Source organism: Brachionichthys hirsutus, chromosome 6 (assembly GCF_040956055.1).
Source record: "Brachionichthys hirsutus isolate HB-005 chromosome 6, CSIRO-AGI_Bhir_v1, whole genome shotgun sequence".
Classification (NCBI taxonomy): Eukaryota; Metazoa; Chordata; class Actinopteri; order Lophiiformes; family Brachionichthyidae; genus Brachionichthys; species Brachionichthys hirsutus.
In genome coordinates this window covers 8,620,271-8,644,041 of record NC_090902.1, presented here as the reverse complement: position 1 = coordinate 8,644,041, position 23,771 = coordinate 8,620,271, and the positions used below count along the sequence as shown (strand labels likewise).

Genomic DNA, 23,771 nt, shown 5'->3' with positions numbered 1-23,771 from the left:
GGAAGACACTGATCCCTATTCGTGTTAGTAAACCTAGGTATTGAAAAAAAAAAATGCTTAAAAGTATTAATAGATAGACAAATAAAATGAACTAATAAAATATTCACATGATTTAACCAATCTGAGACAAATATTAAAACTTTAATGACTTTCCTGTTGCTGACAGGCAACCGAGTCCCGCTGAGAACTACCAACCGTAAACATTAAAGTTTCTCATTTGATTAATTGAAATCTTTAAATCCTCTCTGGTCTCCTGCTTTAGTAATTTTGAGCCAGGTTTGAGATTGCAGCATGTTTGACTGTCTGCAGAATGACTCACTGGCTATAAAGTACGGGCCAAGTTCGGTTCTGGCTAGTCCACGTTTACTCCCACTAGGCCGCTCTGCATTTGAACTCTTGTCTGGCATCAGTATCACTAGAGCATAGTAAATGTTGTTGATTTCTCTTAAAACCCTGTGTAGGTTATATTTCATCAACTTGTTGAATGTTGTTTCTGGGCTGCGAGATGTTATAGTCACCAACAGAAAGGTTTTCACGTTAAGCAGCAACAGCTAGTTTTTAGGGGTAGCTATAGTAACATGGAGTCATCAACCTGTCCACGCTTCTCACTGCCTGAAGGGGGAGACCAAAAATATATGTTTCATGATTATATACATTATATATTATATATATATATTTACCTCCTCCCAGCAGGTTATGTTTTCGCCGCCATTGGTTTGTTTGATCGTTTTTCTGTAAGCAAGATAACTCAAAAGGTCCTGGGTGGATCTTGATTAAATGTTGGGAATCTTACCAGGAACAGTTGATTAAGTTTTGATAACGATCCACAAGAGATCCTGGATTCTAGATAACTTGGAAATGTTCGGTAGCTTTGCATTCAATGGAGCTTCAAAATGTCTTCCTCAATATCTCGGTTGATGATTGGCCGATTTTTATGGAGTTTCATACAGTCGTGTAATGTGGGGATCTCTAGCTCGCCACCGAATTTAATCCGGATTGGATCCGTCATGCGGAGGGTTGCTATGGTGACTGTTGCTGCAGGTTGATTTCTGCCCTGCGCAGCTGCGGAGGCATCGTTGAACTGAACGAGACGCACCTGTTACACATCTCACCTGATCAGCTCCTGCCTCTTTGGACCCGACTCTCAGTTCTCTGCCAGAACATCCTCTCTGTCTGTCAGTATGTTCAGGCTCTCCCGTTCTATGTGTCGTCCTGTAGTATCCCCAAGTTCTGTCTCTAATACCTGAGGAAACAGATCCAGTTGAAATTGGGGGACATTTTCACAACTACGCAATTTTGTTTTTGGACCCTTTTAGTAATATCTCTCTTATTACCTCCACAAAGGAGGTTCTGTTTTTGCTGGCCTTTACCAAGACTGTGGAATTAGTAGTGGACAACAAACGGATTTGTTGTATCTTCAAAAGCTATGGCTCTACATCCAGAAGAATCCGCCATTACTGAAAGTGATGCTTTTTATGAATAACTTTTAAACTAATAATGATATCAATGTGAATCTAATTCTGTGTTCATGGTTAAGGCATCTAAAAATATAGATAAAATAAATGTGTGGCCATTATTTCTGGTGTAAATCACAATATAGGAGGACTGAGGTGCTGGATTCTATTCTAACCTATTCTATTAAAGGTTTGTGTTATGTGTTGCCTTGCCTTGTTTAGTTTTTCTGTGTGTTACATAAGCTTCTGTTTGTTATCTCTGATGATGAAATAGTCAGAACAGGTTGAAGATGTTCCTCTTATTATGGAAATAAACAAGACAGAATGGTGAGAAATAAAAAGAGCGATGAAGAGATGGGAGGCAAACAGCCAGAACCCCTCGTCACTGCAGTTCAAACCTCAGAGGGTGGAATTCATGGCAGGACTATCTGTAACTTAGCTACTGTTAAAGCCATTAGAATGAGAAATACAGGAAACAATCAAAGTCTTCTTGAAATAACAGCTCGGTACGCTGCCATCGGGCTTTTTAGTAAAAAGAAAAATACAAGATTCCAGTCAGACACCAGGAAATACTGCCTTGCTTAAAGCACTAACACTGTTACCACCTCTCCATGGGGGGTGCTTTACTCTAACAACAGATAAACATGGCAATTACTAATATTTACGCAATCTGCTTAAAAAAACAAAAAAGCATTTAAAATCCTACTTATCACATTCAGGGAAATAAAAATAAGCTATAATTCTGATGAGAGCTAAGTTGACATTGTACTCTTTTTAGGCAGCTTTAGTGGGTCTGTGACGGCCATGCCTGTACTCTGTTGACACATCCACACAGTCTTATAAAGAGGACATCCCCCACTGCACCATGTTTTCTGTGTTTGTTATGAACTCTTGCAGGATATTAGTGGGTGTAACCAAATTTACCCAGAGCACCTGAAGAACGCTCAAAGTCGGACTGGTGGTTTCTCCTTTCCTTCCTGTGGCAGTGCTTTGTCTGGGCAGCCGGGACAGAGGATGCTAGTAACCTAGTGGTCGATGGTCAGTGGCGTTCGACATCTCCGGCAGGAAGAGATTTGTGTGCCCCTGCCTGATTGGTCAAGGCTTGAGGGTTCTTAACAAATCTAATTTATAAAAAAAAAATGTAGGGGACTTGTTTTTGTGTTTCTATGTCACTGACAGACAGACTGTCGTGTGTGTGTGTGTGTGTGCGTGTGTTTGTGTGTGTGTGTGTGTGCGCGCAGTATTGTGTCAGGTGTTTAGCACTGAGCTGATGGATAACAGATGACTGGCTGTTAAAGGCCACAGGATCAGCCTTGACTCACACAGAGATGTGCACAACCTCCTAAGAGCTGAAGCTGTCATGTTGTTCTTACGTTGTTCCTTGTCGCACCAATGCCCCCCCCCAGGCTGGCGAATAAAGAGCAGTGTGGTGTCAGGTTAGAGCATCATCCCTGTGTGATCAGAGTCATACATACAGTACCTTAGAGGAGCTGCATTCTTAGATCCTGCCAAATACTGAAACTCTCAGGACAGCAGACAGTGTTTTAATATTATTATTATTATTATTTTTAAACCATCAAATTGCATTGTGGTCTAAAGAGTTGAAGCCTGGGTCAATGGGTGTTTACGTTCCTGGTCATGTGTGGCTAAACGAGATAGAAGTTTAGAGTCCAGTGACCAAGAGTTGTAGCATTTATTCTACATGGTTCCGTTTTACCCAGCAATGGAGAAATGATGTCGTTATAAAGCACATTAGAAGAGGGGTGTGTTACGTAAATGTGTGCTTAATGTTGTCTTTTTAAGACAAAAAATAAATCATCTCTTGAAGCAAAAGGAAACGTCCTGTTTAGCAGCTCCGGTTTTGATCCCTTTGCCTGAAGCAAGGAAAGACACAAACTAATAATTATTCTTGTGTTGCTCTCTGTAAAGATGTAATCTTTTTTTTTATTATTTTCCAGAAGATTTTTGAAGCTCATTGACCTTCTTCTAGCGCCAAATATATATATATATATATATATAAAACATCTAGATACTATAAAGCACATAAATATATATAACTGTTGTATAATTTTGTTTCCCTAAGGACGGTAAACAGATGTTGATGTATTAAACTTTTTCAGGGCCCCTGAAGTATCACTTTTACGTCAGAGAGCAAAACTCACCTTGGAGTCACCTTGTGAAGATGTGGTTAGTAGCACTGCTCTCAAACCTTTCCTAAAAAGAGCAGCCAGTCATCTTTAACCTCTTTGCTGAGCTGGACATTTCAAGAAGGGAAAATAAGAATAACTCTTTATGATTTCACACTGAAGGATTGCATTGTTAACTGATAAGGAATCCAGTGCCGTTACGTGATAGCACAACTTGTGAACTATCTATCTATGAAACAATCGCTATATCAACTAGAGTATATCAACGGCTTTTTAATGAAACCCTTCCTCAGCTTATGCCACTCCTTGTGTTTTCCTTTTCGTCCTCCTGCTGCGCCACCCATTCTGTCCTGGAGTTGTGTGTGTGTGTAGGTGTGTGTGTATGTGTGTGTATGTGTGTGTGTGGATTCATTGGTTCCAAATGTTACCACAGGTTGTGTTATTGTTCTTCATCTGTCCATATAATATCATGTCATGTCACATCAGTGATCATGAGAATTTCTAAATATATATATATACATTCGCCCTGCGATGAACTGGCGGCTTGTCCAGGGTGTACCCTTCCGCTCGCCTGTTGACTGCTGGAATAGGTCCCAGGACGCCCCGCGACCTGGTAAAGGACCAAAGCGGTTCAGAAGATGGATGAATGATGTCCCACTCTGATTCGTATGACATCTTGATGACATCATGATTGCTTATATTTCACAGTAAAGTCTGAGGTCATGAGAATGACAATTTTGCTACCCAAGCCTGAGGCCATTTTCAAATCTGGCTCATCTGAAGCCAACTTTTCCCCATAGTTCAGTTGAGGATATGTGCATTGCTGATCGCACTGGATGCAGCACAGACCGACCTGGCTGAGGACGCTAAAGGAGTCTAATAGTATAATAACAGATGTGTGATTTTTTTGCTTGGCATCTGAAGATGAACCAGCCCCCAAATAATCCGTCTGCTGTTCGTGAAACCCGTTCAGAGAGAACAATCAATCAATCAGTCTGTATAAATCACATTTATGGGAATCAGCTGAGGCATTTTCTCTGATTTATGTCAGTTGCTGTTAAAACTGCTTCATTAACAATTATCAATTTCCTTCTGTCACCACCTGTCAGTCATTATTCATGAAATATGGCCACATTGCAGTTTAATATTAATAAATCTGATAATCAGTTGTTTGTTCATGAGCTCTTTTAGAAATAGAGCAACATAAATATACACAGCAAGAGCGTTAAAGTATGCTGACTGCATATTTCATCAGAACTAACTTCCGGACACGGGTCAGACTGTCCAGTCAGTGAGCAGAAATCCAACCAGACAACACTGTTAAAAGGGCTGTTGCTGCGGTCAGTTTGGCTCTGAAGGTTCTTTAAACTGCTGGGTTTTTTGCATTATACATTCACACAAACATGAGAATAATGTATTTAGTAAACATATTTTTTCAGAATAAGGTTTTTCCTACCTTTCACTCTTCAAATAAACACATCAATGACCAACGATTCATGGACATGTTATAATAACTTATTGTGTGTTTCTTATCACTCTGGTTTTATATAAAAAATATGTTTTACCAGTCATTCCTGGTGCTTGCTCTTTTGTCCTCTTTTCTGTGGTCCCTTATCAGCGAGAGAAAGAGAGAGAGAGAGAGAGAGAGATACTCTCATCCTCCCAGCATCAAGAACCTGAAAACCTCCTTTTCTTTTGTTGGGTGAGGATGAAGAAGACCTTCATGTTGAGTCTATCATTTTAGCTGACAAAAAACTGTTCAACTGTTAAAATACATTTCATCTCTGCAGTTGCCTATGAATAGTTTATATGAAATATTTGCACTCTCGTGTCATTTATTCATCACATCTTTAAAAAAGTGTCCTTAAGTTGTTGGTCAAAAAGAAAATTGTTGTTATTGCTGAATCAATCTGCGATTCATGAAGCCCATGTTGCATGGATTTTAAAGACGTAAACTGAAACTGAATTACAATCCAAAGAAACGCTGATTGTCTTTAGAAGTTCTCTCACTCGCCCTTTAGTTTGTTTTTCTTCTGTTCTTCCTTGTCTCTATTCACTTCAGTGTAATTCATCAGGGAAACTGGAATTTTGCAGGTTTGTTTTCCACATCGGCAATACACACTAGTACAGGCACCAATGTACAAAAAGCAAAAACAGAAAAACAGCAGTGAAAACAGTTACTTTTCCATCAGATTAAGGTATTTGGAGCAAATAATTGCCGCAACTACCTAATAACAACAGCGATTAGAAAAGCTAAATACAGACTAGACTTTGTGCTAAAAATATACAAGAGTACATGACTGTGTATTTATATATTGTTAAATACGGTAATTCTAAAATACAGTAAGAAACTGTAAAGGAAAAATAAAAATGCAGGACTTTACAAGTGAAGCTCCTTCCAGTCCATTTACAGTTTACTTTATGCAGGCAAGGTTTATAGTGCAATTTTAACTTAGCGACTATTTCTTCAAATTATATTTCTATTTACCAAGAAGCACAAATTGTGTTCTGTAATTTGCTGACTCATCATTATTAAAGGACACACAGCATCTGTCTCTCGCCTGCCATTACTATTCTGAGCAGGGGGACACCAAGTTCTCCATTACAACCAAGGAGATGTTGATATCCAATCATGCTTTTTGCTGGCCCCACAGTGTGTATGTGTGTGTGTGGATGTAGGTGTGTGTGCGTGTGTGTCAGTAAACTATCTTAATCCAGCTGTGTCATACTCCTCATGCATGTCTTAACTGAACAAATGCCCTTCTGTGTGGATAGTTCTGTGCATTTGTATGGACCATGCATTTTGTAGCAGTGTGTGTGTGTGTGTGTCTGACTGTGTGTTGCCTATCTATGTATAATTATTTTTCACGTGCTCACACCACATGTCTGCCCTTATTATCCACGCATACCCACTCCACTCTCTTTCTCCCACACAAAAACACCCTGACGTTAACCAACAATGGATTTATCACCGTATATTAACCTTTATTATTCTCGCTGGTAGGCAATTCAATATTATTTAATTTACTGACATTACAGTAATGTAATGTCAGTAATCCTTTTGAACTGACTTCCAGTGTAATAAGCCAGTGACAGGCAGAACAAATACTTGGCTCACATGTTGTGAGTAGGCACACTTCCATATGTGTGTGGACATGCCAACACACAGACACACACATACGTGCACACACAGTGGTATTCATCGAGTAATCAGTGCTGCAGCTATTATTAATGAGAAAGAACCAGGTCATCAATATTTAAGCGGTGTCACTGAGGCCATTGCCATGAGAGAGAGAGAGCTTGTGTCTGTGTGTGTGTGTGTGTGTGGTCTATTTATGTATGTGTGGCCACATATAGAAGAGGGGCAGAGGGACTATAAGGCAATTTCCTCAGGCAGCATAGTGAGACCTGCTCCATTACAATGGGATTGACAGAGATAGAGGCATATTACTCCCTTAAACAGAGACTGGAAGGAAGATAGAAAAGGAGAAATCTGATTTTCCTCCATGTCCTCTGGTTCCCATATTCCCTGTTTTTTCCACGTCTCTTTTCTCTCCTCTCCATCAGTTGTTTTTGTTCTGTGGAGGATGAAGAGGCTCAAATCAGAAATCTCATTGCACCACGCTGGATCAGATGGGCCCGGGAGCTTCCTGTGTTTGTGTGTGTGTCAGCGATATAAATACTGGGCATGCCCTGGTGACAGAACATAGATGAAAATACATCCTTTGTACTTGCTTGCTGTGATTAATAGCATATGAATTAATTAGTCAATGATTTGTTATAATTATATACCATTTTTGGTGAATGGTCAACGTTTGCTTCAAGTGTGTTTTTGTGATTGCACCTTGCTTGGTGTCGGTTGGTGACCTTTGTTGAACGTATTCCTTTAAAGTAATGTCTCTTTATGAAGTTACTGGAGACGCAGTAACACAATAGTGAATATGAGGCTATAAATTACTTCTAAACTTGTGTCTAAGATGGCCGATACATTTTATTGTTAGTTTGACCTAAAGTAAAATTCTCACCATTGCTCAAAGAGGCATAATTTAAAGGTGTAAACTGGAACTTTAGCAAGTTTTTTTGTGGTATTAATAATGGAGGTGCTTCAGCTGCCAGTGAAATAATTAATTCTGTGCCCGCGATCCTTTTGGGAACAAGATTCAGTCGTATAGTTTTATGTCCCATCTAAAGGGAGTGCAGAGGCTCACATGTGTATATCTGTAGTTTTGTATGCCTTATATTCATCCTGTTGTTGTTGAAATGTTGTAGGAGCACAGAGAGTAAATATGACTCATGGATGAGTTTGAAAACTTTCTTAGGATCCCAAGAAAGAGTCTCTTTGGTTGTTTTCTTATTGGCCATCTGCCTGTGTGTGCAGTGATTTAATTACCTGGGAGCTTCATTAGGATAGAGCCAGGGAGGGCATGCTGGTATCTCCCCTATCCTCCCTACCCGAGTATAACGTTACCTTTGTACGGAAGATTCCTCGTTGATTAGCCATATGGCTGAGAGGTGGGGGGGGGGGGGGGGAGTTGTAGCCTCGTCCTTGTGCCATCACAATCGGCACTGAGGAGATATGCGGAAGCTGGATGTGCACAGCTGTGTTGCATATGGGAAAGGGTTTGGTTTCCTCTAGTGCAGGGGTGTCAAACTCATTTTCTCAAAGGGCCACATTAGCATTATGTTTGCCCTCCAAAGGCCAAATGTGAACCGTAACGCAGTAAAAAATTTAACTAAATTCCGTAACATGCTGTTAAATAATAATTTATTTTGCTGTATTTAACTCTTTAGTCGTCACAGTAATTACAATAAAATATTCAGTTTTGATATCACTTTTTAAAAAGGTTGTAACTTAAATATTGTTATAGATAAAGCCATACTATAAATGAGAAAAATCATAAGTATGAACCAAAGTTTGTGATGGGAATAATTTAACACATCTAATAATGTGGAAAAGTTCCATTCAAATGCAATCATCACGCAGGAACAAAGATAATCGATACAAAATCAAAGCAAAACCAAAAAGCCACCACCTTGTCTTGTCATGGACATGCGCAAACCAAAAAAACCAACTGGTGGGCAAGATAAAGAACATTCCCCGACTCAATGCCGCGGAAAACACGTTACTTTCAGGATCAGCACTGGACAGCTCCATATATGCCGACTACCTATGGAGCTGTCCAGTGCTGATCCTGAGCGCCAGATGTAGCCGGCTACCTATGGAGCTGTCCAGGGCTGATCCTGAGCACCATATGTAGCCGGCGTCAACATGTCAGCACGTGCTGGAAAAAGCAAAAAAGTTCAAATGATTTTCAATAGTCACCGCCAGCAGATAATTAATTTCCTGACTGCAGTTGCTGAATTTTTCCGTTTGATCAGTTCACTACTTAAGTTACAAACATTGCATATTCCATTGTATAGTTGTAGAAATATATGGATAGATTATTGCTATTATTATAACATAAATCATTTCAATTGATCAGTTTAAGAAACCACACTACTCAATCGATCAATAATCAAACTTATTCAAGTAAATATTAAATAATAAAGAAAGAAAAATACCATCCAACACAAGTTATGGCATTAACTTTGTTCAAAACTCTTTTGTCATAGTTGAGGGGCAGAACTGGAGTCCAACCAACAAATGTGGGCTGTTAAGAACATGTGTGAGAGATGCAGAATTTTACAAAAACAAATGTCTGCACACAGCTCTCACGGGCCACAAAAACCGCATTGAAAGAATGTGTTACGTGTTAAGACTGCCAATTTAGTAGCACTGATGCACTGTAATTCTTTATTAATTCTCTCCAATCTGGCTAAAGTATTTGCAATTGAAAATGACTCCATCTGTGCATCTGCAGGCCAACTAGGCTGAAATTACTCTTGGTGGAATAGAATGCCAGTTTTCACGTGACAAAACATTTTGTTTTTATTCACCTTACATTATTACCTTTTTTTCAAGGAGACCATGTCTTTGCAGCAGGAGAGATTTTAGTTCAGTTCAGGTTTTCTGGACAGAAAAGGTTCTATAGTGTCACACTTTTAGATCCTAACTCACGTGGATATGAGTCATTATTAGACTTAATATATGCCAATTCATTATATTTTAATTGTATTGTTGTATTGTATTGTTCTTCTTTATCCATCCAGCTTTACGGGTCACGGGTGTTGCTAGAGGTGAGAGGCGGGGTACAGCCCGAATGTGTCGCCAGGGCATCACAGGGCCACACAGAGGCAAACAACCACTCATGAACTAACTCATACACTACGGACAATTTAGAGTAATCAATTCACCTAAACTGCATGTTTTTGGAGGTGGATGGAAACCGGAGAACCCGGAGAAAACCCACGCAGACACGGGGAGAGCATACAGACTCCACACAGATAGGATTCGAACCCGGTGCCTTCTTGCTGTGAGGTGACAGCTCTAACTGCGATGCCACCTTGTTCTTCTTTGAAATTTGATTAATTTGAATTACTTGTTTCCATGATTGCAAAAAAATGTTTGTTAAATATGCATGGCTTGCATGGATCAATTACATGATCACATTCGGAATGGATTTTTTTTTTTATTTTTTTTACCCAAAACATATTTCCTGATTTATGATCCCGGGGATTGTCTGTTTACAGTCACACCACAGACAAACAACTTCAGGTTTTGGTGCCAAAACAACCAAAACAAAGGAAAGCACACTAGTTTAGAAACACAACCTCACCACATGAAGCTTTCCCTGCTGATAAAAGGTTCATGTAGCTGCGTTAGGGATGGTTTATAGCTATGTGGCAGCCTGACTTATGTCTCTATCATTATCGTTTATGATGAGGCGTTATTGGGTAATAAATCCTCATCCTATGGCAGGCATGTCAGACTTGGCTCCACTGGCAAGCCTGAATATTTGCATACATATTGTCTCACACCTCTATAGAGACGTTCTCCTTGCCTCACTCATTGTCCATCAGTAGAGCTTCTAGAGCACATTTAAATGTATCTCGAAATGACAGAATCAGGGACACTTTCCAGTTGGTTGACAGTGTTGTAGACTGAGAGACATGGGTGAGCTTTGTCATGCGTTTACTAATCCTGTTGGAAAGCAGAGGTACAATATGCTTATATTTATACATATACATAAACTTAGAAAGAGGTTGTGACTATGGCACCTCGACTGCCACCTCATCTTGTTTAACACATTTGTCTGGCACCTCTATCTATTTCATTTAACACCAAGGTATATTTTAACACGTTGCTGGTCCTGTCAATATGTTTTATTTTGTGTTATTAAGCTGGCTGTCACTTGTATCTTTAATATAGAAAATGAATATGAAAAGGGAATCACCTAGTCAGATCTCTCTTTCCGCAGTCACATGTTCAATCCCAATGTCCAATTCACCCCCCTTTTTTATCTGCGCATCCTCTCTTTCTGTCCCCTCAGTCCTCAGGTTGACAGATGCTTGGCTGGCTGACTGCCGTAATAACTGTGATGCTGGTTGTCTCTGGTGACTGGCGTTGGCTGCTCTGTTACTTTTTCACAGCCAGGATAGGACAGGACAATTCCTGAGGCTATCAATGGCTGAAGGAAGGGGGAATGAGAACGTCAGCAGGGAGACTGAGAGGAACAGGACAGAGACAAGAATTTCATAATTCATTCATTTATTTATTCATTTATTAATGTATTTGTTTATTTATGTATCAGTTTATTTATTTCTTAATACATACGTTTGTTACATCTCAATCAAGACTATTGAATATGGTGTTCATCTCACAGAGGTCTAACAAACCATTCTTCAACCCACCGTAGCCCAGTGATGGGAATGGTAGAAAGCAGAGGAGAAAAATAGTAGGTAAACGAGAGGAAGAGGAGAACGTGGATTAGAGGCCCTCGCATCCTAGGGCATGTTCACTCGTGGCAAAACTGGTTTAATGAGAAGGAACTCTGGCAGGATTAACTTAAACTGGACTAAAAAAGATTTTCTGATGCTCGCATGTTTTGGTTTTCTGGGCCACAGCCTTTTCCGTTTGGGTGTCAACACTGTTTTCAGCCACAGCAGGCAGCTGTTGTCAGGAAAAAAGGTTTGATCGACCTCCTGCCCACTTTCTGCCAGCACCAAGCAGCACACAAAGAGGACACACTGCCTTGGAATATTTAGCCGGCTAAAGAAGCAAAGTTACATTCTTTGAATGAATACTAATGTGTCTCTCTGTATGGTATGCTGTTTTGGGGAATACTTTGTCATTGTTGTGTGTTTACTGCTTGTTGCACTGCCCCCAAGTGGTCAATCTGAGAATTTGAGTCACTGAACTCAAATTATTTTTAAGTTATTGCAACTTATTTCATGAAAGCTGTTGCAGAAAACTGTACCAAATCCTCCCTAAGACCTAGTAAAGAAATTTACATTTCCTGCAGTACATATTTGCTGAGGTCCTTGAACTCTTTCTGAGCATTTGTGTGAGAAACAGGGATGATGGGAACAGTATAAGAAGAGGATGAGGTTACAGAAGAAGGTGATGGGCAGGGAGATGATGCTGGTTTTTGGGGGAGAGGTGGCAGGGGGGCCACAAACCTTTCAAGCTGAAGGCTGTGTTCTGAGATTTACAGGTACTCCGGGAGCAAGACCTTGCACTTTGCTGTCAGCCTCTCTCTCTCTTTATCTTCCTCTTGATGCACCCGATGTTTTCCCAATACGACTGATCTATAGAGATACAAGTGGACAGGCAGCAGAGTTGGTATTAAGAGATGAAGATATAAAAAAATGTATCTTACGTTTGTATGCTGTAGTCTACTTCCTGTTCTTCCTTGTTTATCTTCACCGCTCTGTCACGGCTAGAGATTCTTTTCCACTTTGTTTTATGGTAGACTTTTGTAAATGTCTGGCATCCTAAGGTAGATAGAGACAGACACACTAAAGGACAGGCATGACAGGTGCTAAGACAGGCCACTTTCAATCAGTGTAGAATGTAGATGATTTAATTCAGCGCTTTGCGTTATGAATGTGTAGGTCACTTTCCATGCATTGTTAGCTTTATGAAGAAAAGGCTCAGTTTGACTAATGCAAAGTTCTGCTGTACAGCAGGACACAGGGGGAATAGCATAGCACCTCCCCAACAGCCAACAGCCCTGTGTGTTTCTGACAGACAGACAGTTATGTAAGAGGGCCGAGCTAAAGGTTGCCTTGTCTCATGAAACGCCAGAAATCCATCCAGACATACCAAGCAGTGGCGAGGATAGGTGGCCCTTTCGCCTGCTGATTAAAAAGGCTGGCTCAATATTAAAAATGGTCTCCAACTCCACTACAGTGAAATGGATGCAATTTAAAGCCTAAATATTCTCGATATTTGGCCACTCAAAAATCTCATTAGAAGAATAGAAATCCCAGTTAAACATAAGCAGTATTACCCTAAAGCTGCTCAATAAATCGGCAAGTCCTTGACGTTTGAATAAATATAATGCTCTTCAGGGAGTTGTACATTTAAAATTAGATTTCTAAATACTAAATAATTAATGGTGATACGATTATTGGGAAGCGTAGTTCACTATGTGCTCCACACTCCATAGCCGTTACGGCTGCCAAACTTACAGCTGGTTCAAGCACATTGCGTGGGATGGTTAGCATGGCGTGTTGCTACTTTCCCAGATGCTAACAGCGGTGTTAATGGTCCTATGACCTCTCGGTCATAGGACGACCCGCCCAGCCACCGTCGCCAGGTTTAAGTTTTACATTATGAATCTACAATTTCAAAATATTGTCAAGTTGATTGCATGTGTGTTCATTGGTTTGCAGAAATTGCTATTCATGAGGATCTGTGTGGAAGTGGAAGCCAATTTGCAGGCTTGGAAGCAAATATGGGAACTTGAGTGTAGCCTTGCACTTAAAACACAAACTCAGTGATTTGATACTCCAAATGCTTGAAAGTCGACCTATTATTAAGGTAATATTTGAGGAGCATCAGCTGAATATCATTCCCGCTCTTCCCATTATTATGTCTAAGGTGTACCTAGCCCATGCCTGCGAGCTGCAGCGATAGTAACATGCACCTGATGCATGCTGAGACATTTGATTTTAATAAGTTCACACAAGACCCAAGCAAAAGAATGTCCAAGTAAATGTTGATATAAAGAAGGTTGATGCACCAAATCAAACTTTATCAACCTCATGAAAACAGGTTTGTTGTGTGACAGTGAACTTAGGCGCAGAGGGACAGCTAATATGGGTATAATAGCAGCAGCTATGTCGTTAGATTGCTGCTTGCACTGTAGCTAATAGGGTTAACTGGATGACGTTGGCATTGACCATAGTTTAAATACATATTTGTCTGTTGTCGTAATACTTTCCATAGATAGCTATGATTTCTGTCTTGCTCTTCTGCCTTCTCTTTCTTTCACTTTCATCAGCAGGATCTGCCAGTTTGCCTGTAGGACACGCTCTCTTCTGATTTATTTTTCCGAGTGGTTGATTTTGTGTGATTCTGTCAAGCGCTCCTCTTGGCTGTCGGTCTCTAAAGACCCGGCATTTCCCATACTCTATTCATCACTGGAATTTGGCCCAATCCCAGTTCCTCCTCAGAAATGCTCATTTGTGCCTACACTAAGGAGATATTCCTATGAACGTCATGGTTGTTTCTAAAGTTAAAGTATCATTCATGTACTTCCTTTACTGGAAACTGTTGCCAGCTTTCATTTACATTGCATCTGTTTGCAAAGTCTTGTGGGATATTCTGCCGCTATCTACGCCACCTTTGACATATATAACAATCTATGACGAGAGAATGCTAATAAATTCTTGCAGCATACTAAATAGACCGAATGGTATGCAGCAGATTATAGCACGCTCAATGCAAACAGAAGAGAATTGGGGTTTGACATGGAATTTACACAAAACGCGTTTTTGAGTATCTGTGAATGGAGGTCTTTGAAACATATAAATTTACACGTATTTGAAGATCCACCTTGCGGAGACCAGACTGAACATATAGTAAGGTCAAAGCAAGTTGTTTTACATTGAAGCCCCTGAGTGTCGAGCAGAAGGCCACGCCACAGCTGACTACCCAACAGTCAACTTAACCCAAAGGCCGCTGTTCGGCAGCAAGATGTTGCTTGACCTGAATAATCGGCTCCATTCTTTCTCTCTTTTCTGACTTACAGTCTCTCCGTACTCTCCACGCCCACTGCCCACCCCTCTTCCTCACCTCCTATTTAGTGGGCAAGCATACATTCTTGACATTTTGCAAAGGTTGAACAACAAAGCACCTTTGTCTCCTAATAAGGCTGTACTCAATTCCCCACCTGAATGAGAAAACGGAGGGAGAGCGAGCTCTGTGTGGGAGGAAGCAGAGTGTCTATAGGGATACTGAAAGGAATGTGACAAAGGGATTAAATATAAGCAGGGAGCAATATATAAAGTTTCAATAGTGGGGACATAAATGGTTAGTAGGTACATTTGTGTTTGCATGCAGGCAGGAAAGAGGGAAAGATCATTATGATCTTATGATACGTTCCCCTGTATGCAAATCAAGTATGAAAACAGTTTGGTTTCAGAGGCTAATCTAAGTCTTTATATTAAGCTGTGAGAAACAGAGCAGCACATCCGGATGCTGCACCCACAGTCTCACACAGAGACTCAGATACATCTACAAGAGCGCGATATTCTCTGTCATGCAATAGCTTGAAGCGGAACTCACAAGACCCAAGGTCCTTCTGGTCTCTTCTCATCTCTCTCTCTCTCTCATCCATCACACCCCGCAGCTCTACCTCTCACCTCCCTCAATCTCTCTTGCACTTTATTCCTCCACAGTGTTCTTTGTAGAGAGAGAAAAAAACTTCCTCCAAAACAGCTGAGGTGAAAGAAAAATATATTTCTTGCACTTTGCAAGAAAGTACAGATCTAAGAAGGAGTTCAATGGAGAAGTCAAAGCAGACGGAGCTCGCCACCTGGTCAAGCCCTGACCAGCTTTTTTTAGTTTACCTCATGCTTCCTAGTCTGTCGGTGTCACTTTGAGTTATGTCTGCCTCGTTCCTTGCACTTACCCTACAGCTCTGGCCTCATATTATGCAACACTCCCTCCCCTCATTGTCTCAATTGGAGGTTTCTAGGCACTGTAAGACACAGACTTAAAAGTGAGAACATTTTTTTGCGTGCTTTGTCTCAACATTACTCAAGCAAAGGGTAAAAATATTTGGACGCATCTTAAAAAACAGATGTTTTGTCATTAGGTTTGTTGACGGTATCTTTAATGAGGGAAGCAAGGGTTGTTATTAATGTCTTAAATTCAGCTTCTCTTACTAACCAAGCAAAGGGATGTTTCGTGTGTGTGTGTGTGTGTGTGTGTGTGTGTGTGTGCAAACACGCTCCATCTTTGGAAACTGATATAGACGAATACCCAACCACACATGCTGGAGCAGATACGGGATCATATTCAGACTTCCATTCTGCTTGCGACTCAGGAGCCAATATTAGCCAAGCGGTCGTTGTATTACCCAGGAGCCCGTTGCCTTGGAAACATTGCAAAAGAGGGAGTGGGAAAGTGGGATGCCCCTTGCTGATTGGGAGACAAAGTGGCAGATCTCTCTTTTTCTCCCCTTATCTTCCCCTGCATCTCTCTCTCTCACATCCCTCTGCTCGACACGTTCTCAACCGTGTGTGTCAAAAATACTGACGCTCCAACTTTTCAACCAATGCCACATGTTGAATCAACTCACCGCCAAACACCTAAAAAAAACAAAGCTCCACCATGGAAAAAAAAATGCATTCCAGTTATTCAAGCCTAGATCCAAGTTTATATAGAATTATAGCTCCTGCTGAAGCAGGGATTTATCACCCAATTGGAAATGTTTGTCATGCAGCACACACACTTACACCTCTAGGAGTTGTGGGTCATTCATCTTTGGCTGTCGGAAGCCTTGACCAGAGTGGGGGATTATTGCGGTGGACACGTTCAACTTGTCATGACTTCCACAGCTTCCATGAGAGCAAGGCAGCAGTATGTCTACCAACCAGGAGAAGGGGGGGGGGGGGAGATAATGAGGGAAGACAGGGATTGATGGAAGACCCACCTTGACTATGGAGACAAGATAAATTATCTCCTGTATCCTCATTGATGACACAATTGGTTTAAACTTCTGTCATTCAAATAAGTGAGTAGGTTACAGCCTTTCCAATAGAAATGCCAACAATTTAGTTTATTTGCTCATTTCTGTATTATTTGTTTTAGTATGTAGTAGACAAGAAAAAAGGTGGGCAGCCTCTGTGTGAGGGAACTGACTCCATCCATGTGTTGTGCAAACACCATCTGCTGCTTTAACTCATCCTTAATTCCCATCAATAGTTTCTTTGAAAGCGAACGGAACACAGACACCATCAAAATACTCAATTAACTACACACATGCATATGAACATGAACGTATGGAACATATTTAAAAACATGAAATGCTGATGTCAGCTTCCTCCATCATTGGTGCATTTCACCGAAGATATCTATGTCTATAGACATAGAAGTTAGGAAGAAGTAGAGTTGCATCTGTTACAATTTTCTGCTGAAAACTAAAGAACTTTCTATATTTCAGCAAATAAATAAAATGCTTAGAATGTCCTTTTGTTGGGATGCAACACTCCTCCTCATGTGGAATTAGAAAAAAGAAAAAAAACAGAGAGGCAAAGATGAGAAGAGCAGATCTGTAAAATGCAAACACTTGCAGATCTAGTCAGTAAATACATAACAATATGACCTATAAATGTCAGGACACAGTTAATTGTGCTGGATAAACTTCCTTTCTAAACTTCCTTTGAGAACTGTTTCTTTGTCATAACAAAAGGAGATTATCAAGATGCACAGAGAATGCCTGAATCAACTGCAAAATGCTGGCTGGCCTGGTGCCGCTCGGACGTCTGAGCTGGTGATGGTTTTTCACCGATTGCATGTTCTTGTGTGTGTTGTCTCTCCAGGAGCTGATCTCGGCGGGCTGATGGACCTGGAGTCTCTATACCGTGGCGTGGAGCAGAGCATAAACCACACGCGAGCTGGCCGGACGCGCCGGCAGAGCCTGGACAGGGCGTACAACATCGAGGTGCTGCTGGGCGTTGATGACTCGGTGGTCCAGTTTCACGGGAAGGAAGGTGTCCAAAAGTACCTGCTCACACTCATGAACATAGTAAGTGTTGATGGTTGTCTCCGGGTTCTCGAGCTCCCTCCAACCTCCGTAAACATGCAGCTTAGGTGAATTGGTCACACCAAATTGTTTGTAGTTGTGAGCATGTGTTTTCCTGGTTTCCTGTAGCCAAGCGAGCTGGCGTCTCATCCGGGGTGTATCCCGCTTCTCACCCGTAGCCAGCCGGGATAGGCTCCAGCAGACCCATGAAACGGATAAGCAGCTGTAGACGAGATGATTACAATCATGAAAATGGATGGATGGAGGTTTTCTGAAATGGTATCACATACATTTACCCATGTACTTATAATGGAGGCATTTTCAAAAAATCATATCCTGTAAAATATGCATTCATTTCACTCTCCAAACATCCCAATCATAAAGGGGTCTGATATGCACTATCATACAAAATGTCTTCTGGATCTGATCCAGAATGAGGTCAGGAAAAGAATCTTACATTTTAACATTAAAACTCCATTAGTGAGGGTTGCTATGGTGACTGTTGCTGCAGGTTGATTTCTGCCCTGCGCAGCTGCGGAGGCATCGTTGAACTGAACGAGACACACCTGTTACACATCTCACCTGATCAGCTCCTGCCTCTTTGGACCTGACTCTCTGGACAGTTCTCTGCCAGAACATCCTCTCTGTCTGTCAGTATGTTCAGGCTCTCCAGTTCTGTGTGTCGTCCTGTAGTATCCCCAAGTTCTGTCTCTAATACCTGAGGAAACAGATCCAGTTGAAATCGGGGGACATTTTCACAGCAAAACTATTTTGTTTTTGCACCGTTTTAATCATACCTCAAAGGAGGTTCTGTTTTTGCTGCCTTTACCATGACACTGTGGAGTTAGTAGTGGACAAACGGATTTGTTGTATCTTCAAAAGCTACGGATCTAGATCAGGAAGAATCCGCCATTACTTGAAAGTGTGCTTTTTATGAATAACTTCTAAAACAATGATATCAATGTGAATCTAATTGTGTTTTAATGGTTAAGGATTGTAAAAATATAGATAAAATAAATGTAGGGCCATTATTTGGTGTAAATCACAATATAGGGGGGGATTGAGGTGCTGGACGGAGGTCTACGCTCTCCGAGTGCTTTCTAGATATTATTATTATTAAAGGTTGTGGGTGGTATCATAGCATATTTTTCTTTTACATTTAAATGAGCATTTTATACTCATTGCAGTGTGTTCTCTGTTATAAATACTGTTTTCCTGTTAGTTCAGCATCTCTTTCTTTTTTCCTTCTTTTTTTTCCGTTATCTTGAATACGGGATGATCGTCATCATCATCTTGATCGGAACTGTCTCGTCTTAGGCCGCTTATCCAAATCCAGTCACTGACCATGAGTGAGAGGTGGGGTACACGCAGGACAAGTCACCAGTTCATCGCAGGGCTACAGAAAAAGACAAATATTCACTCTCACACTCATACACTCCATGGACCATCAGGCTAACTGCATGTTTAGGAGGAAGCCGGAGAACCTGAAGAGAACCCACACAGACACAGGGAGAACGTACCGGTACAAACTCTGCACAAAACGCCCCAGGTTTAATCAAACTTAGAACTTTCTTGTTGTGAGGCAACAGCGCTGCCCACTGTGCCACCAGGGTGGCCAAAGATGTCACTGCTGCTAAAGAGCAAACATTAACTCGGCATATAAATGAGTTTTCTACAAAAGTTTAGTTGTGGCTGCGCCCACAGGAGCATCGAGGAATCAACTAAATGAAAACGATGAAGGACCTCAAATGGACCAATGAGACAGAAGAATCTGAGAATGCCCTCTCAGGATGGATATATTCCAATGCTACAAAACGAATGTGATTTTTACCTGCATCGCGCTCAAATTCCAAAATTATGAAAGATTACGATTTGTTTATTCTGGGTTGAACCTTTCTAATTTATGCAGCCAACCGTATCTACATCGTCCTGTTGGAAGACATCGTCTGTCACGTGATGAAACATCATCATGTTTATCCATCACACCAGATAGATACACCAAGTATTGAGCATCTTGTTTTTAAAAAGTAATTAAAAAAGGAGATAAAACTGTTCAATTTCAGGTGAAGTGGAGGTAAGTCACAGAGGGGCTGAGGATGAGAACCCCCCCCCCCCACCCCCACACACACACACACACACACATCCAGGGTATCAAGATTCAATTCCTTTTTGCATGTTCTCATCCAGCAATCAGCCACGGGTAATCCTTTCTATATCCGAATATGATGAGATTCCATTTGTTTGACTGTGTGTGTGTGGGGGGGGGGGTGGGGGGGGGGGGTATATGACTTCTGAAGGGGTTCAACATATCATTTCATCAGGCTTTGTGTAAAGTCATCAGTCATGGGTGTGTGAGACGAAGAGAGAAAAAAGAGAGCGAAGCAGCAGGCAGTACACTCCTGGCTACAACAACACTTAGTGAAGTACTCAAAGCTCCTAGTTGTTTTTGCTTGTGTGTGTGTGTGTTGGTGTCACATTGAACACAATGTACTTTAATCTTTGCAAATGAACCCTGTGGTGAGGGTGCTGTATTAAATGCTGCTAGTGTGTGTGTGTGTGTGTGGGTGTGCGTGCACCAGCTCCTCTTTGCGTTTGCCTGTATTGAGACCCGTTGCCGGAGGGACCAGCCCCTGACTGTTAAGCAGGTGCTGGCGTACAGCAACGAAACCCGCCACACCTCTTTGTCTCAGCTCGGCGCTGGAGAAATCACAAGAGCCGCAGTGCTCTCTGCCTCGCCTTTTTAGATAGGTGGCAGTACAGAGGAAGGAGATTCGCAGCACCCCTCTAATCTGTAGGGAAGCGATGGAGAGACAGAGGGAGAAGAAGTATTTTAAACAGGGCCTTCGGAATAAATTACCGACAGCCAGATAAACAGAAATAAATAAATAATGGCCGCCTCCCACGCGTGGCATCTTGGTGACTTTCTTCTTGAAAGTTTGCTTTGCTCACATCAGGATGGGTGTGCTCTCTCCCTCTCTCTCTGTCTTCCTCTCTCAGTTTATGTTATTTCTTTTGCTTCCTGTCTTTTCCGCACTCCCCCAGACTCTCAGCAGCACCGAGCTGCTTTATGCTGCGCTCTTTAACACAGTTACTCCTCCCTGACTGGGGTAGTAATAGAGCACATCCTCAGCAGTGTTAGGGAAACACTTTGAAAGTAGGATATGAGTAATGACGAGTTTATGAGAAGGCAGACACGAAGAATTTTGTAGGGGAGAGATTTGCTAATTTGTATTGCTACAGCAGCCCTCTACAGGAAGTCATACATGCTGTGCATGCGTATAAATTCAATATAAATCAGCAGGAAATGGCTGCGTCTTCATCTTCTGCCTCTTACCGGTGGTGTTGTTTACATGAAATGTTTGTTTGTGTGTGTTTTTGGGAGGTTTTTGCCGATATGATGAGCATTTCAAACAAGCTCTCAGACCACTCGGTTGTCGTTGAGGTTTGTTTTACCTGTTCATTGTGAGCACCTCTTCCCACTTCGGCTGGTTTCGGTTTTCCTGTATCTGTGTTTCTATCTGTCTGTTTGAACGTCTACCAAAGTGATTTAAATAAGGGTCAAGTTGTGTGTGTTGGAGGACGGGGGTGGTACTGCTGTCTGCAGGACATCAAAGCTCTCCCTCAGAAAACCACTAAATCCTGTCTGCAAAGTCTGCCTCCCACTCCTTTCCCATGTGTTTACCTCCCATCCCTGCTTGCATTTTTTTTCAGGATTGTAAATATCTAAGTACGGATAAAACCTCCAGGTTTAATTATTCTGTAAAAGTGTCAAGATATATCAATGGGTGCATGCAAATATATGCAAATCCACTGAAACATCATGCACATTGTAAAAGAACAATTACTTATTAACTATGGAGGGCATAGGGGGTACATGTAGAAGCCCATTCATCATTCCTGAAAATGACTCTTCCTGTGTTCTGATAATGAAACAGACATGTGGCCCAAACCAGCTAGAACCTTTTACTTCCTCGTCGTTTCACGACAGAAAACATTCAGAACATTTCATTTGAGACCATTTTTATGACTGAAGAGAGGAGACATTTGAATTCCAAGTTTAACAATTGGAGCATTTTTTTAATAACTGACACGATTAAAGAACTCATTCAAAAATGGTGTCGTAATTATGAAGCATTTTCAACAGTACCGGTAATATTAACAGTGATAAATCTAATTTCAATGGAAAGTATGGACTTATTGATATATGATATCAGTAACAGAAGTGGGTGGTGCATGTATGTACAGTCAATTCTACAAAGTAACTGCTATTTCAGTTGTTGTTTGACACAACTGAGATGATATACACACAAATAAATTATAGTGCACAGAAGAGAAGATTTCATTCATAAAAACTGGATAAAACAAATTATTATAATTACTTAAAATGTGAAACCCAGCAGCTTTTTTATTGATATTTCCATGAAAACAGCAACTCAAATGGAGTTATCTGTTCATACTAATACATTTTGGAAGTACTTAACTGATGCAGGGTATCCAAAAGTGGAAACTCAAGTTGTTTTTGCATGAGTTTGATTAAGACAAAAAAGAAAAGCACAAATCAGAAAAACCAGTCGGAGTGACTGTGGAATGACCAGTGCATTTGTTTAGTCCTAAGAGAGGCAGATAAAGTGCGTCAGACGGGCCGTGTGCTCGAGTACGCTCCTGAAAACAAGAATGATGGTGCAAAAATGTTGCTGTGTGCCAAAATGCCAAGTGGAGGCTATCCTGAGCTAAGATTCCTGCGTCGATCACCGTGCTGACAGATTTAGTGGCCGGCGGTGATCTGTCTGCCTACCTGTCGGTCTCACATATTAATGGAGACCTTTAGAAAGGTGCTGCAGTGTGTTAAGCACCACTCTCCATGAATATGAATATTCATCGTCAATGACAGAGGCGTGTGTGTTTAATGTTAATGATCCGTGTGCCTTGTCTTCAGTGTGTGATCAGCATCATTCTTTGTGAGCGCTGTCTGGAGGTGGTGACGATTGTGCAGACACGTCTTTACCAAAACTCCCGCAGGCAAAGAAAAGTCATGTTAATAAGCAGAAAGATTGAGGGGAAGCAGAGCTCGTCCGGGTAATAATAGGCATCGAGGTAGCTGCAGGTGTCACAGATATGCAAGGCGCGCTGTCAGAGCTCAAAATGCACTTTTTAAATGTTCCATGTATGCTGACAAGAAAATGTGGACAAGCTGTCCAAAGGCTTATCTAATGCCTGTAGCACTCCGGCCAGATTGTATTTGATGACTCAGTTTTGTCTCATCAGCAGCTGTGAGTAATGTTTTTAATGCAAATTTTAACATTGTTTTTAGACTAATTTAAATCTCAGTCGGCTTTGACTTTACGCCGTTACGAGCGTCTGCCTGCTACGCGTCCCTCGCTATAGCAAACCCAAAGAAATAAAATATGTCGATAAAACATGATGAAAAGCCCTCCTAATGTAGAGTTGTGTTGCAGTGGTCTAATGGGGACCCTTAAAATGAAGAGAGTGCCACTGGATTTCCTGATATTCTGATCAATCTCAGAATATTCTGAACATTTTGCTGATGAAATCTGTGCATGCGACACATTTGCCATATAATAAATTAAACTTTTAATGATAATTTTAAATGTGGTGGATTTCAGCTCACAACTGGCTTAGGAGGTTTTAGTGACAGTGATCTATATTGTTGTGCAGTATTTTGCTGTCAATGGCTTTAGCTGTAGTTTTTGTAATTCAATAAGCATGTTTGAGACTTAAGGCTTCTTCTAAAGAACCAATGCTGTGGTTCCCTTAAGCAAGGCACGTGGTTCGCAGATCAGTGGAAAGCTTCCAGGGTTAAATAAGTACACAAACAACTATGTGAATATATTTATGGATTTCCAAAACAAAACAAAACATAAATACAAAAAATAACAGCATTGTGTTCAGGGAAACTTTCCCTGAACACAATGAACGTCCTCTCCATTCATCTGAAAGTGAAATATTTCAATAATATGCATAATTTACACACAAAGAATTAACCCTTAAGTTAGGTGACACCATGGTTGCAT

At 41.1% G+C, this 23,771-nt stretch overlaps 1 protein-coding gene across 1 annotated transcript in view; it reads left to right on the top strand.

The window, feature by feature from the left end:
* LOC137895294 (A disintegrin and metalloproteinase with thrombospondin motifs 2-like) overlaps positions 1-23,771 on the top strand; it is an 85,583-nt gene that overhangs the window by 42,411 nt on the left and 19,401 nt on the right. The window contains exon 4 of the mRNA XM_068740775.1: positions 17,537-17,742. Within this exon, the coding sequence (XP_068596876.1) occupies positions 17,537-17,742 (206 nt within the window). The remainder of the gene's footprint in view (positions 1-17,536; positions 17,743-23,771) is intronic.